This window comes from Pleuronectes platessa, chromosome 23 (assembly GCF_947347685.1).
Source record: "Pleuronectes platessa chromosome 23, fPlePla1.1, whole genome shotgun sequence".
Classification (NCBI taxonomy): Eukaryota; Metazoa; Chordata; class Actinopteri; order Pleuronectiformes; family Pleuronectidae; genus Pleuronectes; species Pleuronectes platessa.
In genome coordinates this window covers 436127-450596 of record NC_070648.1, presented here as the reverse complement: position 1 = coordinate 450596, position 14470 = coordinate 436127, and the positions used below count along the sequence as shown (strand labels likewise).

The 14470-nt window shown below is 47.1% G+C and overlaps 3 protein-coding genes across 7 annotated transcripts in view; 2 read left to right on the top strand and 1 right to left on the bottom strand.

The window, feature by feature from the left end:
- The first annotated feature begins 357 nt into the window (after positions 1 to 357).
- Positions 358 to 5061, top strand: LOC128430290 (endophilin-A1). 5 transcript variants are annotated; one of them, XM_053416323.1, is made up of 9 exons: positions 358 to 402; positions 2599 to 2667; positions 2947 to 3019; positions 3104 to 3247; positions 3463 to 3596; positions 3700 to 3858; positions 4311 to 4414; positions 4486 to 4582; positions 4640 to 5061. In XM_053416323.1, the coding sequence occupies exons 1-9, from the start codon at positions 358 to 360 to the stop codon at positions 4916 to 4918; spliced, it is 1104 nt and encodes a 367-aa protein (XP_053272298.1). In that variant the 3' UTR covers positions 4919 to 5061. The 5 variants fall into 5 exon arrangements, with proteins under 5 accessions (XP_053272298.1, XP_053272302.1, XP_053272301.1 ...); XM_053416327.1 differs by having other exon boundaries at positions 4486 to 4616; positions 4722 to 5061; XM_053416326.1 differs by having other exon boundaries at positions 4486 to 4628; positions 4722 to 5061.
- A 3287-nt stretch (positions 5062 to 8348) lies between these two features.
- On the top strand, positions 8349 to 12962 carry LOC128430529 (acidic leucine-rich nuclear phosphoprotein 32 family member D). Its single transcript, XM_053416631.1, has 7 exons — positions 8349 to 8494; positions 10314 to 10463; positions 11108 to 11230; positions 11362 to 11542; positions 11902 to 11999; positions 12150 to 12219; positions 12393 to 12962. Exons 1-7 carry the CDS (start codon positions 8441 to 8443, stop codon positions 12473 to 12475), a joined length of 759 nt encoding a protein of 252 aa, XP_053272606.1. The 5' UTR covers positions 8349 to 8440; the 3' UTR covers positions 12476 to 12962.
- Positions 12963 to 14078: 1116 nt separating this feature from the next.
- The window catches only part of LOC128430530 (coronin-2B), a 5326-nt gene continuing 4934 nt past the window's right edge, over positions 14079 to 14470 (bottom strand). The window contains exon 14 of the mRNA XM_053416632.1: positions 14079 to 14379. Within this exon, the coding sequence (XP_053272607.1) occupies positions 14314 to 14379 (66 nt within the window). The 3' untranslated portion in view covers positions 14079 to 14313. The remainder of the gene's footprint in view (positions 14380 to 14470) is intronic.

Sequence of the window (14470 nt, the reverse complement as noted above, 5' to 3'; positions counted from 1 at the left end):
CACTCTTTGTTTTCTAATTGAGAGTTTAATATTAATCTTGTTGTTATTATTATTGCTGTTGTTGTTGTTGTTGTTGTTACTGTGAACCGGAAGCAGCACAGCCGGAAGTCTCGTGAGTGGGCGGGAGCTGACGTCATGGTAAACGTCATCTCTCTCTCTCTCATTCTTTCTCACTCTCTCTCTCTCCCTCCCTCTCTCTCTCTCCCTCTCTACCTCTCTCTCTGTTTCTCTCTCTCTCCCTCTGCCCCCCTCCTCTCTCCCTCTGCCCCCCCCCCCCTCTCTCTCCATCGAGCATCGACTCTTCACTGAGCTCAGCTGCTTCATATCCAGAGAAGAAGAAACGTGATAAACGGAGTGATGTCTGTCGCAGGGTTGAAGAAGCAGTTTCATAAAGCTACCCAGGTAACACTGCACGTGTGTGTGTGTGTGTGTGTGTGTGTGTGTGTGGAGGTTCCTCTGTGTGTGTGTGTTACACTGCGCGTGCACGTTGTGATGTGATATTACGTAACAATGTGTGTGTGTGTGTGTGTGTGTGTCTGTCTACAGAGCTGATTGGCTGTTGCTGCACACAACCGGGAATTCCTCCATCATCCCTCTATCTCTCCATCCTTCTATTATCCCTCCATCATCTCCATCTCTGCTTCTCACATCATCATCTCTCTTTCCATCTCTGTATCATCCCTTCTTCATGTCTCTTCTTCCCTTTCCCCCTCATCCCTTCACTACAAGTCTGTTCTTCCTTCATCCCTCCATCTTTTTGTCACATCCTCTTTCTTTTTTTGTTGTCATCCGTCCATCCCTCTATCATGCATCTGAAGACCTTCCCTTTACACCTTCTCCTTCCTCATCCATCATTGGTCTCACAGGCAGTTCTTTTCTTTCCCTCCCTTTCTCCCATGTATGAATCCCTCCATCAGGTAAACAAACCTTTCTTCCTTTATGCCCATCATGATTTCCATAGATGAATAAACGTCCAAACTGTCGACTCCAACATGTGTTTCATCAGAAATCCACAGTTTAAGTGTCAAGTGTCTAAAATACTGATCCAATGAGAAGATGGTTTTTCTTCCTGAGTTTAGTTTTTCATCATCATCAGCGACTCGTCTGATTGGTTCAGTTTCTCAGAATCTGTTTCCTGGGTTTCATCTCCATGCAGATGAATTATTCCACGTTCTGTTGCTTTGGTCTGTTTATTAAACAAGGAGAAAAGAGAGACTGAGAAAAACCAAGACCACAAAACAAACCAGGGATTTACCTCCTGAGGCCTACAGGGGGCGACAGAGGGCCACAGAGACCATGGAGCAGACTGTAAATACAAACAAACGTCGACTCCGGGAAACCTGTGTTCTCTAGAATGACCAACAGAGGGCGACTCCATTGCTTGGACACCACTGTGTGAATGACAGCTAGTACTGTCCAATGTGTGCAGGAGGCAGGTGGGCGTGGCCTCGCGGTCAGAAGTTAGCATCGGTTCTGCCTCAGTGAGCTGTAGCTTCTTCGATTATGTGATCGACGTTCACCAACACCGCGGCGGACGGCGAGGAAGAGGGCGGGGTCAAAGGTCAACGCAGGGCCGTGCAACATGAAGCGGATTCACCTGAAACCTGGAGCTGAGTGCACGCTGCGTCACGTGCACTCCCCTCAAGGGCCATCAATTATAGAGCGAGCCAGCCAGAGCGGAGTGTGTGTGTGTGTGTGTGTGTGTGTGTGTGTGTGTGTTTGTGTGTGTGTGCTGCTCTCTCACTGCATGTGTGACTGTTGTTGCCACGACAACACCGTCCCCCTGAACTGAGAGGGGTGTGTTTCATCAGGAGAGATGGCCCTTTCAAAATAAAAGCTTCTTCTTCTTCTTCTTCTTCTTCTTTTCCTTCCGTGTCTGTGGTGATTTCTCTCTCTGAGGATCAAACTGTGACCGAGTCGTTATTCAAATCGCTGTGAGCAGTGATGTCACGAGAGACGTCTCAGTTATCGAAGGTGATTTTTATCATGTGATGAATCGTGTTACAGCTGCAGCGACCACTTCCTCTCAGATATGAGTTCCCGCTAAACTCGACCAATCAGGAGTCAGTCCCAGCTGTCAATCATGACGTCTCTATAAACTCTAAATGTTTCACAACTTTCAAAAAGAAAGAAAGTGAAGTCAGATTAGGATTCAGATTAAAAGAAACGAGTGAGCCGCGAGAGGGTTACGTAACAGTGTGTGTGTGTGTGTGTGTGTGTGTGTGTGTGTGTTTGTCTGTGTGTGTGTGTGTTTGTCTGTGTGTGTGTGTGTGTGTGTGTGTGTGTGTGTGTGTGTGTGTGTGTGTGTGTGTGTGTGTGTGTGTGTGTGTGTGTGTGTGTTTTCTTGGAAACATGAGGAGCTAGTCAGATCCCTGTCTCCATGGTAACTGCACCTCCCTCCTTCTTTTCTTTCTCTTCTGCTTTTTAATTTGTTTTAATTGTTCCTACACTTCCTGGTCACTGGTGGATCATTGAAGGCCCCGTCCTCACCCTCCTCTTCCTCTGTTCCATCCCTCTTCCTCCTCTGCTTCTCCTTCATCTGGTCTCTGCTGTGATGATGTCATCGTCACATGTCTTTGTTTTTGTGTTGGATCACAGAAAGTCAGCGAGAAGGTGGGAGGAGCCGAAGGAACCAAGTTAGACGATGACTTCAAAGAAATGGAAAAGGTACAAACGGCTGATTGGTCGAGAACTCTGTCATCATATCAACTTCAGGAGACTCATTGTTGCATCAGAAACACTCAGTTGTCCTCTTACCGCCACCTGGTGGAATGGAGTGGTACAGCATGTCATCAGGACTCTCCTGTCTTTTTGTATTGGTTTCACTGGGATGAGTTGTTGAGCAGGAAGTTGTCTCATCCGTCCATGTGATCAAACTGAATATCTGCATGTGGTCGTACCGTACGTTAGAGAGCTCGGTGTCACCGGATGTGTTTCCCTCTGCAGAAGGTGGACCTCACCAGCAGAGCGATGCTGGACATCATGACCAGAACCACAGAATACCTCCAACCTAACCCAGGTCAGACAAACACAAACACACACATGTTCTAAAAGAATCCATCAGTCTTCACCTCATCACTTGTTTGTGTTTTCATCTCTGAAGCTTCCAGAGCAAAGCTGAGTATGTCCAACACCATGTCCAGGATCCGCGGGCAGGAGAGAGGACCTGGTTACCCGCAGGCGGAGACCGTCCTGGGCGACGCCATGCTGAGGTTTGGACGGGAGTTAGGAGAGGAGTCCTGCTTCGGTGAGGAACTTACACTGGTTTCTGCCAGGACCAGTCCGATTAGAGATTTGAAAGATTCTGTCAATCCGACGCCCTCAACGTTCAGACGCAGATTAAACCGTCTCCGAACCCAATAACCAATCTGTGACCACTTCCTGTTTCACTACCGTTTAGTTCCTACACTTCCTCTTCACGATTCTCCCTCCCTCTGTTTCCCCTTCATGCCGTCCTCCCAGGCCTGGCGCTGATGGACGCTGGAGAGTCGATGAAGGAGCTCGGGGAGGTGAAGGACGCTCTGGACATGGAGGTCAAACAGAACTTCATCGACCCGCTGCAGAACCTCCACGACAAAGACCTCAAAGAGATTCAGGTGAGTAGAACCTGTTCACCTGATGCCACTGATTGAGAACCATGGGAACAGAGATGGAAGCTGTGGAGTCGACACACCAGCTCATGGTCACGCATGTCTGCAGCATCATCTGAAGAAGATGGAGGGCCGCCGTCTGGACTTCGACTACAAGAAGAAGCGTCAGGGCAAAGTTCTGGACGAGGAACTCAAACAGGCGCTGGAGAAGTTTGACGAGAGCAAAGAGGTCGCGGAGCAGAGCATGTTCAACCTGTTGGAGAGCGACGTGAGGAGGCTTCAGTTCATTCAATCTGTGAAGTAGAAGTATCACACAAATACTATAACTATTGTTCATCTGATTCCTGGATCCCTGCTTCTAAAGGATCCACGCCAAATTGATTTTCTCGACCCACGTTCCATCTTCCATCGAGTTACCTCAAAATCTATCCGGTAGTTTTTGCGTAATTCTCATCATAACATCTTTGGCAAAGGTAATACATAAACAAACTGTATTATAACCGGATTCAGCTGCAAGTGAAAGATCACTTAACGAATACAAGTATTTCTAAAATTAGCAAATACTTGAATGTCGTAAAAAGAAAAACCTGAAAGAACGTGGAAAGAAAATCATCATGTCTACTGCTGCTGAGATGATACTGCTGATATACTGACGTGTCTGTGTGTGTGTGTGTCTGTGTGTCTGTGTGTGTGTGTCTGTGTGGTGTGTGTGTGTTGCAGATAGAGCAGGTGAGCCAGCTGGCTGCTCTGGTCCAGGCCCAGTTGGAGTATCACAGCCGAGCAGCAGAGATCCTCCAGCAGCTCTCCAGCAAGATGGAGGACAGGTGAGAATCTCAAACTGAATTCAAGTGATGAGACGAACGTGGTTTTACAAACTGTGTGTGTGATTGTTCAGGATTAAAGAAGTGTCCGGTAGACCCAGGAAGGAGTACGCTCCCAAACCCCGGCTGACCCTGGAGCTACTGCCCCCCAGTCAGGGCCACAACGGGGGGGTCCACTCCACCAAATCCCCCAGAAGGTCCCCAGGTAGATCCACTGGTTCTCCACAGAGTCACATGGAGCAGCTCAGTAGTTTTGGTGTGAGGCTGAAGCTCGGGGTGTCCCCCTCTCTTGTCCCTCTGTCCCCCACAGTGCCCATGGACCAGCCCTGCTGCCGAGCTCTGTACGACTTTGAGCCGGAGAACGAGGGGGAGCTGGGCTTCAAGGAGGGCGACGCCATCACCCTGACCAATCAGATCGACGACAACTGGTACGAGGGCATGATCCACGGCCAGTCGGGCTTCTTCCCCATCAACTACGTGGACATCCTGGTGCCACTCCCTCATTAGACCCCCCCGCCTTCACCACTCCAGGACCAGACGGCCTGGATTTACATAATAGACAAACCACGTCCTCCCTCTACTTCTTCTTCTGTGCTTCTGTGCCATTCTGCTTTCACAAAGTGGACCGAGCCGAGGGAGGAGCCTGAGGTGGGGGGGACGCTCAGAGACGAGGTGGGGGGACGGGGATCAGAGGACAAGGGGGGGGGGCTTTAGGTTGAGAGTGGTAGAAGAGATGATGATCGTTCACAGAACAATGGAAACCAATGACACTTACAAAGAAGCACGTTGTATATGTTCGTGCATGATTGTGTCTGTGTGTGTCTGTGTGTGTTTGGACTTGTTCTGACTGTGTTACGATCAAACCAGCACAAGCTCCTGCTCACCAGTTCAACCTGGACAGTGTCCTCGCTGTCCCTTCTGTCTGTCTCTCTGAGGGATTCTGTCCTTTCCACCATGACTCGCCTTCCTGTGCTTTTCAAGATCCCCAGAGATGTCACAGTCTTCCTTCTGTCCTACCTTCTCTCCTTCCGTCCTACCTTCTCTCCTTCCATCCTACCTTCCTTCCTTCCTTCCATCCTACCTTTTCTCCTTCCATCCTACCTTCCTTCCTTCCTTTCATCCTACCTACCTTCCTCTCTTGGCTAGCACTGCCTTCTAGCATGGCTCCAAACTGAATACACACCAGTGACCCATGAGCTGCAGTTGGTCCTCAGTACCTTTCCAGTATATCTCCAACTCTTTCTCACTCTTCTTCTAAGGCTCCTGTGGTCGGCCTGTCTGTGGAATCTGATTGGCTGAATGCAGGAAGCAGCCGAGTCCACGGTTTGAGCAGCGCTGAGGTTTAGTTTGGGGAGTTCTGCCATAAGAAGGTTTTTCTCAGACGTAAATGAGAATTATTGTCTTGAAATGATCTGAAAAGACCAAATGAAAGAAGGTGACTGAAGTTTTAAAGCTCTGAGGATCGGGAACGTTCATTCAACGCGTCAATGAAAACGTCAGCTCAAACACAGAAGAGGGAAACTGGGGTTTCCTGGTTTCCCTGAAAGCAGCGACAGTTCACCAGGTCGGTGAAATGTCAACTCGCTTCAGTGTTCAGAAGGAGAAGAGGCTTGTTTTTCATTCTGTGCTGAATCCACAGTGTTTTCTGTGTTTTGTGTGGAGTCGTCTTATTCGTGGCCTTTGCATGCAGGACTGTGTGAACAGAACCTAAGCTCCTTTTCACTGCCTTGCTCAAGGGCAACTGGGAAATCCCACTACAGGACGAACTAACGCTCATTTCTATGTTAAATCTTTGTCAGCGTCTTGAAATCTGCTGAATATTCTACAACCACCCCAGAATGTGGACGCCCCCTCGTGACGTGAAGTTCTCTGACGTTCAGGACATTCCTCATTTTCTCAAACTGGAACATTCTTCACCTTTCAGAGTTTTACCGTTACTGGAATGTTGAGTTCTGGTAAATAACTCCAGGCTTGTGATTGAGTTTGGACAAACACAAACTGAGACTTTCACAAACAACGCACCGACTGGTTCTTATCAGTTCCATGAGACACAGAAGGTCTTCTAGCAGCTGTCAGTGCACGGTCATGTGTTGTGGTGGAGGAGGGTCGATGAGAGGGGGGGGGGGGGGGGGGTCCAAAGGGGATCCTCCTCACGGTTCTTGGTTTACCGACTTCAGCTTCCAGGGAAATTGGATAAAGTACAACTGAATATTACTGAATATTACTTGGACTGACGGAGCGTTGACAAGGGACCTCCTGCAGAGGGCGCTGTTGCTCAGCTACACTGTTGTCTTCAGGCTCCATAGCAGCCTCTGGGTTCCTTCGATGTTCAAGTGGAACCAGACTGAAGGTGGAGTTTGATAAATAAGAACAATCCTGTTCAGCATTCGATGGTTAAGAGACGTCTCTTGTGTTTGGATGTAAGTTATAACGCCAGGACACAGTTAGCTTAGCACTAGCCTTGTTCTTTAAACTCACAAATGGACATGAGGAATCTCATTCACTTTGAAGTGACCTGTTAAACCGTTTGATCTCGGATTCATAGAATCAGACGCGTGACTGAACCAAAGAGATGATTTCAGAGAAGCTTCGTGGAGCTGAAGCCTTGTTTCTGTGACGTGACCCCGTCTGACCTGTGGCTGCTCCATGACTCTGTTTTGCCTTTTATAAAATATAATGTACATGTATAAAATAGCCCTCAGCCTATGGAACCTGGTGTTCGTATTTATTTATTTATTCTTGCCTGTAGTGGTCACCTTGATGCTCTCCTCTCATTGGACGATGGTATGAATTAAGATCCTGTTCATTGTGAAAATGAACTTTAATAAAATAAATAAATAATGATAAATGGTCTGTAATTATGTACAGCTCAAAGAGAGAGACAGAGAGAGAGAGAGAGAGAGAGAGAGAGAGAGAGAGAGAGAGAGAGAGACAGAGAGATGATCTGTTTGTGTGTAATTCTTCTATCTAACCACCAGTGGCGCTGTAGAGCATTGTTTCCCGCCTGCATCCGTTTCCCTCCTTTTACAAAAAACATGTGATGCTTTCAAATGCACCTTAAAAAAATAAAACTTTATAAACTCAAAGCCTCTTTGACAACAAAAGTTGTTTTGTTCTCAGAGGAAACTGTTTAAAAAAAGATATATGATCTCAGCCACATTGTACGTGTGATCGGTTTAAATAGATGAATACATGCTCAATACACTCATTTGTTATGATTCTCTGTAATACATCACTTGTTATATGTTTATTACATGTTTTGACATTTGGAGACTAAACAGGAGTTAAATGAATGTTGTTGTGTAAAATGAACAATATGTTCTTCGTGAGAAGTAGAAAGTGAATAATTAAAATACTGAGATAAATGATAAGTACATCTGAGTACTGCCTGTTCTTTGATTCTGAATATAATTGTAATTAAAGTAATTTTTTCTATATCCTAACTTTTTATAAAATAGGAAAATAAGTTTTTTTCTGCTTGTGTGCAATGAGTACAAATATTCTCCTCTGAATACAACAGAGGTCCAATGTAATCAGAAAATGATTTTAATTATTGTTAAGCTTGTTGTTATTTGTTGGATCGTCGATGTGCGTTTAAAATCCCGGATTTCTGATATTAGAACAATTAAAGCAACAAACGGTTTGACCCACTTTTCACACGCGCCGCGGGAACGTGTCCGTGCGCGTTCATGACCGAGATCAAGCTGGGCGCGCGTACCGGAAATAAAATATCTACACTTCAAAATAAAAACTGTTTAGTGTGAAAGAAAGCAAGTGTGAAACCCGCAGGAAGCTGATATTTAATAAAACGCTGCATAATTACGTCATGGAGGTGAAACACTGCTTCTGATGTCACACTGTGTCGTCACTATAGAGGATGTACGTCCTGCTCTGGTCCACGCTGCTCTAATTTGAAGAGCTTCCCGGAAGTGTCGTGTTGTTGTGCCCACGCGCTTCACTGTGGTTCCTCGTGTTGAAGCAGTAACACGCGGATTCGTGCGCACACACTCGAGGAAGAAGCTGAGGATCATGGACATGAAGAAGAGGGTCTCCTTGGAGCTGCGACACCGGTCACCCACAGAGGTGAGGCCCGGGGCTAGGGGCTCGTTGGGCGGCTTGTTGGTGGGAGCAGCCGCGGGGCGACGGGGGAAGCACATGGCGTCTGCAGCGGCCGCACGGAGCCGGACTCCGGTTCCTCCTGCGAACAAACCTCCGAACAATGAACCAACTCGTTGTGTCCTTTTACGTCCGATTAATCGGAGTGTTCACTTTCGTGCCCGGAGATCCGCGCTCTCTGAGCCGGCTCCCCCCTCTCCCCGGCGGCGTGTCCCCGCGTCCTGCACCGCGTCCTGTGTCCGTCCTGTGCGGCCGGACTCCGGGTCTTTGTCCCGCTCGTGTCCCGCGGAGCGATCACTCCACTGATCACTTTATGAAGCTGCTGCTGTTTGGGAGTCAAGGGAACATGTGAGGCGGACATACGTGTGTCCGGGGCCCGGCTAATGCCTGGAGTCACCTGGAAGTTGGGAGGTCGGTTTCCGTTGCGTAGAGCTGGTTGAACTGAACACAAAGTCCGGTCTGCTGTGCGGTGAGAACCGGGAGCAGATCTGAGGTCAGTCCAGTAGAACCATGCGTGAAGCCGAAGGGTTCAAAGTAAAAGAGACTCGTCACGTTAATAGAATAAAAAACAAACATGGACGCTGCAGATATCAGCGCCTCTCCAGAGATTAGTCTGAGCCCGTGCGCTGAAGGCGCGGGGCCAGCAGCGTGCTAGCTGCTAGCATGCTACAGAGGCTCCAGTGAGGCTCGGGTTCTGACCCGGTTCCCCGGGTTGAGGCCGGTGCGGAGCGGGTTGAGAGGGGAGTGGGTGGGCGGCCTGCTGGCGGGGGGTTGTGCTGCAGGTCCCGGGAGCAGCAGCGTGATTTAGCGGGCAGCTAGCAGCGGAGCTAACCGAGCAGCATCACATGTGTCCGGAGTTTACAAACACACCGGGATCCGTTCCAACATGAAGCTGCAGGACTCCTTCTCCCCGAGCGGCTTCCTCCTCACGAGCACAGTTCCCCTCCACCTGAAAGTCAGCTGCAGATTGAACTTCTCTTCTTTCACTAACACGTGGGGTCAACAGATCTGATCTGGAAGCAGCAGATTGATGAGTGACTCTGTTTCCTGTCCCTTAGCCCTGAACGTCTCCTGGTCACTTCATCCTAGTTCTGCTGGATCCAGATGCTTGAACCACATCTGGCCTCGTCCACGTGTAAACATCTGTGTCAGTGTGAAACCTGAACACCTGTTACGAGGACAATCGGCTCGGGGACACTTGTCCATCGTTCTACTCTGCGGAGGCTGGACGTTTACTTCTGGAGGGGTCATGTGACCAGAACCGGGTTCATGTGACCCACCAATCAGTGACCGGCTGTGAGCACATGTTCAAACATCAGATTCTGTTTGTCCAGAATCACACTGAGCCTCAGGTTGAACCGGCCCGGTGCCGTCAGACCCGTCTCTGCGCCCCCCCCCCCCCCCCTCCGGTGAGACGCGTGGAGCTCACCTCTCTGTGGCCCTGGTTCACAAGAGGTCAACAGTAAAGTACACAAAACCCCTGAAGGTCACTGAAGCATCGACTTCTGCACAGAATCCAGAAGGAACGAGTGCGTTCGGATCAGAACCCATTCAAAAACTCAGGTCCACTTCAGTCATGTGACCCGGGAGTGGATGGTGATTGGTTCCACGGAGAGACGGCTCCTTTGTAGCTTCATGTTTTTACCAGACATGTGTAAATATGAGGAATCAAACGTGTGATGTGTGTTTTACGGTTCTTTCTCATGTTGTTAAATAGTTTCTTACCTTATTGTCTCACTGATCGTAGAGTTGAGTCTAACATGTGACTGATGCTCCGCCCCCTCAGGTGCAGGAGCTGGTTCTGGACAACTGCCGCTCCAGCGAAGGGAAGATCGAGGGCATCACGGAGGAGTTCTCCAACCTGGAGCTGCTGAGCCTCATCAACGTGGGCCTGACCAGCGCCGCGGACCTGCCCAAGCTGGACAAGCTGAAGAAGGTGAGAGGACCCCCCCCCCTCTGGGTTAGGGAGATAAATGAACCTGGTATTAAGAACAATTAATCTTTTTGAAGCAGCCTCGGTTTTCAGTGAAAACAGTTTTAACTCGAGAGGAGCAGCGACTCCACAGAGAGGAGCAGAGAACAGGAGGTCTCACTCGTTAGCTCGTTCCACCTTCAAGTTCAAAAGCTCTCCGATCAATAGAAACACTGGATTTCTGGAGTTTCAGCACTTATCCTTTTTTCTAGCTCATTTACTTCTAGAACCTTTAAGATGACGTTGAACAGAATTTTGGGAGATTAAGTACTTAAATATTCTCCAGGAAATGACATCACAGGAAATAAATGTAGAATCTGAACTTTGTCACATTAAAATGTCCAGAGGTGAAAAAAGACAAATCTCAAGATTTGACATTTCTCAGTTAATCGGTAGAAAATAATAAATTGTCAATTAACTAATAAAACAAACTTAAATTCCACCTAAACAATTTCTCTTATTGTAAGCGACCGACTCGCAGCCTGGATGGATGATCCGTCTCTGATCTCGACTCAGAGGAACTCGTCAACTTGCTCCTTCATCAGTTTAAATGTTTGTTTCCAGTGAATGAATTAAAGAATGAACTGAACCTTGTCCTCCGCCTGCAGCTGGAGCTCAGTGACAACAGGATATCAGGCGGCCTGGAGGTCCTGGCCGAGCGACTGGTGAATCTAACGCACCTCAACCTCAGCGGGAACAAGTTCAAAGATATCAGCACCCTGGAGCCCCTGGTGGGTGGAGTCAGCACATCAGCAGCCTCTTCATCATTTATTGTTGTGTTCATATTAATAACTTGCAAACATGGAAACTACTCACGTGTTCTTTTCGAGGCTGTAACCACGTGTCTCCCCCCCCCCCTCAGAAAAAGCTGCCCCAGCTGAAGAGCCTGGATCTGTTTAACTGTGAAGTGACGAACTTGGCCGACTACCGAGAGTCCATCTTCAAGCTCCTCCCCCAGCTCACCTACCTGGACGGCTACGACATCGACGACTGTGAAGCGTCGGACTCGGACGGCGAGGGGGACGGCCTGGAGGACGAAGAGGGTGAGGGGGGGGCACAAAACACAAACCATAACTTCAATAATCAAATGTTTCCGAGCAGAAACGTGAAACTTTGACTCGTCTAGTTTACATTCAAATATATTATTTTTGGGATGTTTGAAAAAGTTGGCTTTAAAGCAATAACAAAAGTAATAATAATCATCAAATTATAGATTTAATAATCCCCCTCGACTTTTATCGCTGATTCATCTTTTCATTATTTTTATTTAGTGAATAAAAAGGTTTTGTTTTCCAGTCGTGTTCGGACCAAACGCTCTGACCTCAGATCTCTAACGACCCGTCAGTTTTATAAACATATCATCGTTGACATGTTTGTTGAATATGATTCATCCTGTTTCCAGAGGGAGACTCAGAAGACTTTGAGGAAGAGGAGGAGGACGATGAGGAGGACGTTGTGGCGGTTGAAGATGATGATGACGACGACAGCGCTGACGAAGAGGTGAGTCTCGTTCTCAATGAAGTTTAACACAACTAAACATTTCTTTCTTTCTAAATGATGTGGACTGTAGTTTGCCTGGTGGCGCAGCAGAGGGCGCTGTTGAACTTCCCCTTGTGAGCGTTTGAATGATCCGCTGAGTTGTGTCTGCAGGAAGGGGAAGTGAACGGAGACGTGGACAGTGAGGACGATGACGAGGATGAAGACGATGAGGACGACGATGGTAAGTGACACCTCATCATTTCACTTTAGATTTAAATGCTTCAGTTTGGGATCTATCGTTGAAGCTCCGCCCCTAAATCTGTTAAATAGATCAGACTGTGACGCACAGGCTCTCGACCAATCAGGAGTCGCTGTCGGCTGTAAACATGATAATAATGAAACTTCCTCCCACAGACGAGGACTCGTCTCCGGCCAAAGGAGAGAAGAGGAAAAGGGACCCTGAGGAAGATGACGACGACGATGAAGATGAAGATTAAAGATCCAAAGACTCTGCAAACCCGCTGACCTCTTGCCCCCCCCACTCGGCCGACTCCTGGGCTGCGTCCCTTTTCTGACACTGGTCTCCTCCTCTGGGCTCTCGTCATCTCGCAGATCGAAACAACCTCCGATAACTGGACCTGAATCAGGGTTTTGTCCTGGTCCCAGTTTTTTAGTCCTCATCCCACAGCTTGAATCTTTAATGCGTAATAATAAAATACAATTAATCAACTAATTTCACCGTTAATCTGATCTAAAGTTCTGATAAGAACCCGCAAGAACTTCCTCTGAGGATTTTTACTTCCTGGCGTCTTTCACATTTATCTAAAGTTTTTTATGAATTACGGGTTCACCTGCAGGTTATTTGTCACATCACTCGTTTAAAATGTTTATTTAAACGTCTTGTAGAAGCTGAATCAGATATTTTATCGTTTTCTGCCTTTTTGTTTGACAAATAAAGTGATTATCACAATTGCTGCAGATTAATACTCTGATCAACTAATTGATTGAGTCCATGGAGCTGGTCTGAGGATCCAGAGCGTTTCCTCTGACGACTTTATTTTACAAACCGCAGCTGAACACGGTTAAATCTGAAGAATCTGCAGGAAACGTGTTTCGTCTTTTTCTCAGAATAAAAACCCAAACGGAACCGAGAGCTGCGTCTCGGCAGAGAACCTCAGGACGTGATGTCACTTTTAGCTCCGTCTTTGTTTTTCTATTTTCACAGATCTCAAACCTCGGTCACATTTCCTAAATACGCCGTTTCTGCGACGTTTCCTCGTCGGTTAACGATTTTCTCTTTAACGTCGTCTAGAAAACGAGAAATCACACGTTCAGGTTGTTTCTCTGGAAGGAGATGGAGCAAGGGCTCATGGGAGGTAACGGCACTTTGGGATGCACAAAAACAACCTCCCTTCTTTCTCGTCCTCTCACCTTCCATCTGTCACTCTGACATCACGCTTTGTTCTGTGATGTCACTGATGGACACACCCCCACCCCCGCTCTATTCCCCCGAGGCCGAGCGCGCTCAGGGCAAACTGTTCTCTCTCTCTCTCTCTCTTTGCCAACAGAGCTTTTTAAAAGAAATATTTTTTCAGAGAAATTGTTTTTGTTTGATTTTGTACGGTTGTCTGGGGACTCTCTCTCTCTCTCTTCATCTCTCTCTCCCTCTCTGCCTCTTTTCTTTTCTCTCCAGGAGAGATCCAGTTGTTCCTTCATACTTACACTGACTAGTTGAATTTGTGTTTTTTTTTTTTTTACTTTCTGTAAGTTAAAGGAAAAAACTAATAAAAAAACAAAAAGGACTTTGTAAATAAAATCTTAACATTTTGCTCCTGGCGTCTCGTCTCCACTTTGTCTCCTTGTATTTAAACTGAATTCCAGTTTCTGTCGATCTCATGAAAACATGTTTCATTTAAATCCAGAGTTTTGAGCCATTGGTTCAGTGGTTTGTGAAAATCTGCTCCTGAGGAAACCGAAGCTTTTCAGAATACATTTCATATTAGATGTTTTAAAGATGAATGTGCAGCAAAAGTTGTGATGTAAGTTTCATAAATATCAAAACACTCAAGAAAAGATTGTGTAAGAAACTGAGGCACCTCGTAAAATTATAACTTTGATTTAATAAGGTTACGACTTTCATACTCATAATGTTATACTTGAATTTTCAGGATTGTATTTCTTCCATATGGATGTAGTACTCTGGGGTTTATACCTGGACCAGACGATGCTAACTTTATGAACCCGACTGGAAGCAGAACAGTATTAAAACTATTAACGTTCACAATGTGTTAGTGTTGTGTTGGGGAATCGGCAGCGTGAGCTCTGATTGGTGGAATCAGAAAGTCGCCCTCATGTTGTTCCTGGTGTTTCTGATCTCCAGCTCCAGTTCAGCGATTCTCACCTGCAGAGACAAAACAATACGTTATCTTTAACAGTGTGGTTACATGATCAGGCCACCGGGGGCAGCACGAGCTGTTTGCCTCCTGATCACA

Excerpts from the sequence above, each read along its gene's own strand:
- LOC128430290 (XM_053416322.1), top strand. The coding sequence starts at position 358 with ATGTCTGTCGCAGGGTTGAAGAAGCAGTTTCATAAAGCTACCCAG. Across the intron at positions 2,668-2,946 it reads ACTTCAAAGAAATGGAAAAG|AAGGTGGACCTCACCAGCAG; the intron begins GTACAAACGGCT and ends TTCCCTCTGCAG. Across the intron at positions 3,248-3,462 it reads AGGAGAGGAGTCCTGCTTCG|GCCTGGCGCTGATGGACGCT; the intron begins GTGAGGAACTTA and ends CCGTCCTCCCAG.
- LOC128430529 (XM_053416631.1), top strand. The coding sequence starts at position 8,441 with ATGGACATGAAGAAGAGGGTCTCCTTGGAGCTGCGACACCGGTCACCC. Across the intron at positions 10,464-11,107 it reads AGCTGGACAAGCTGAAGAAG|CTGGAGCTCAGTGACAACAG; the intron begins GTGAGAGGACCC and ends CTCCGCCTGCAG. Across the intron at positions 11,231-11,361 it reads TCAGCACCCTGGAGCCCCTG|AAAAAGCTGCCCCAGCTGAA; the intron begins GTGGGTGGAGTC and ends CCCCCCCCTCAG.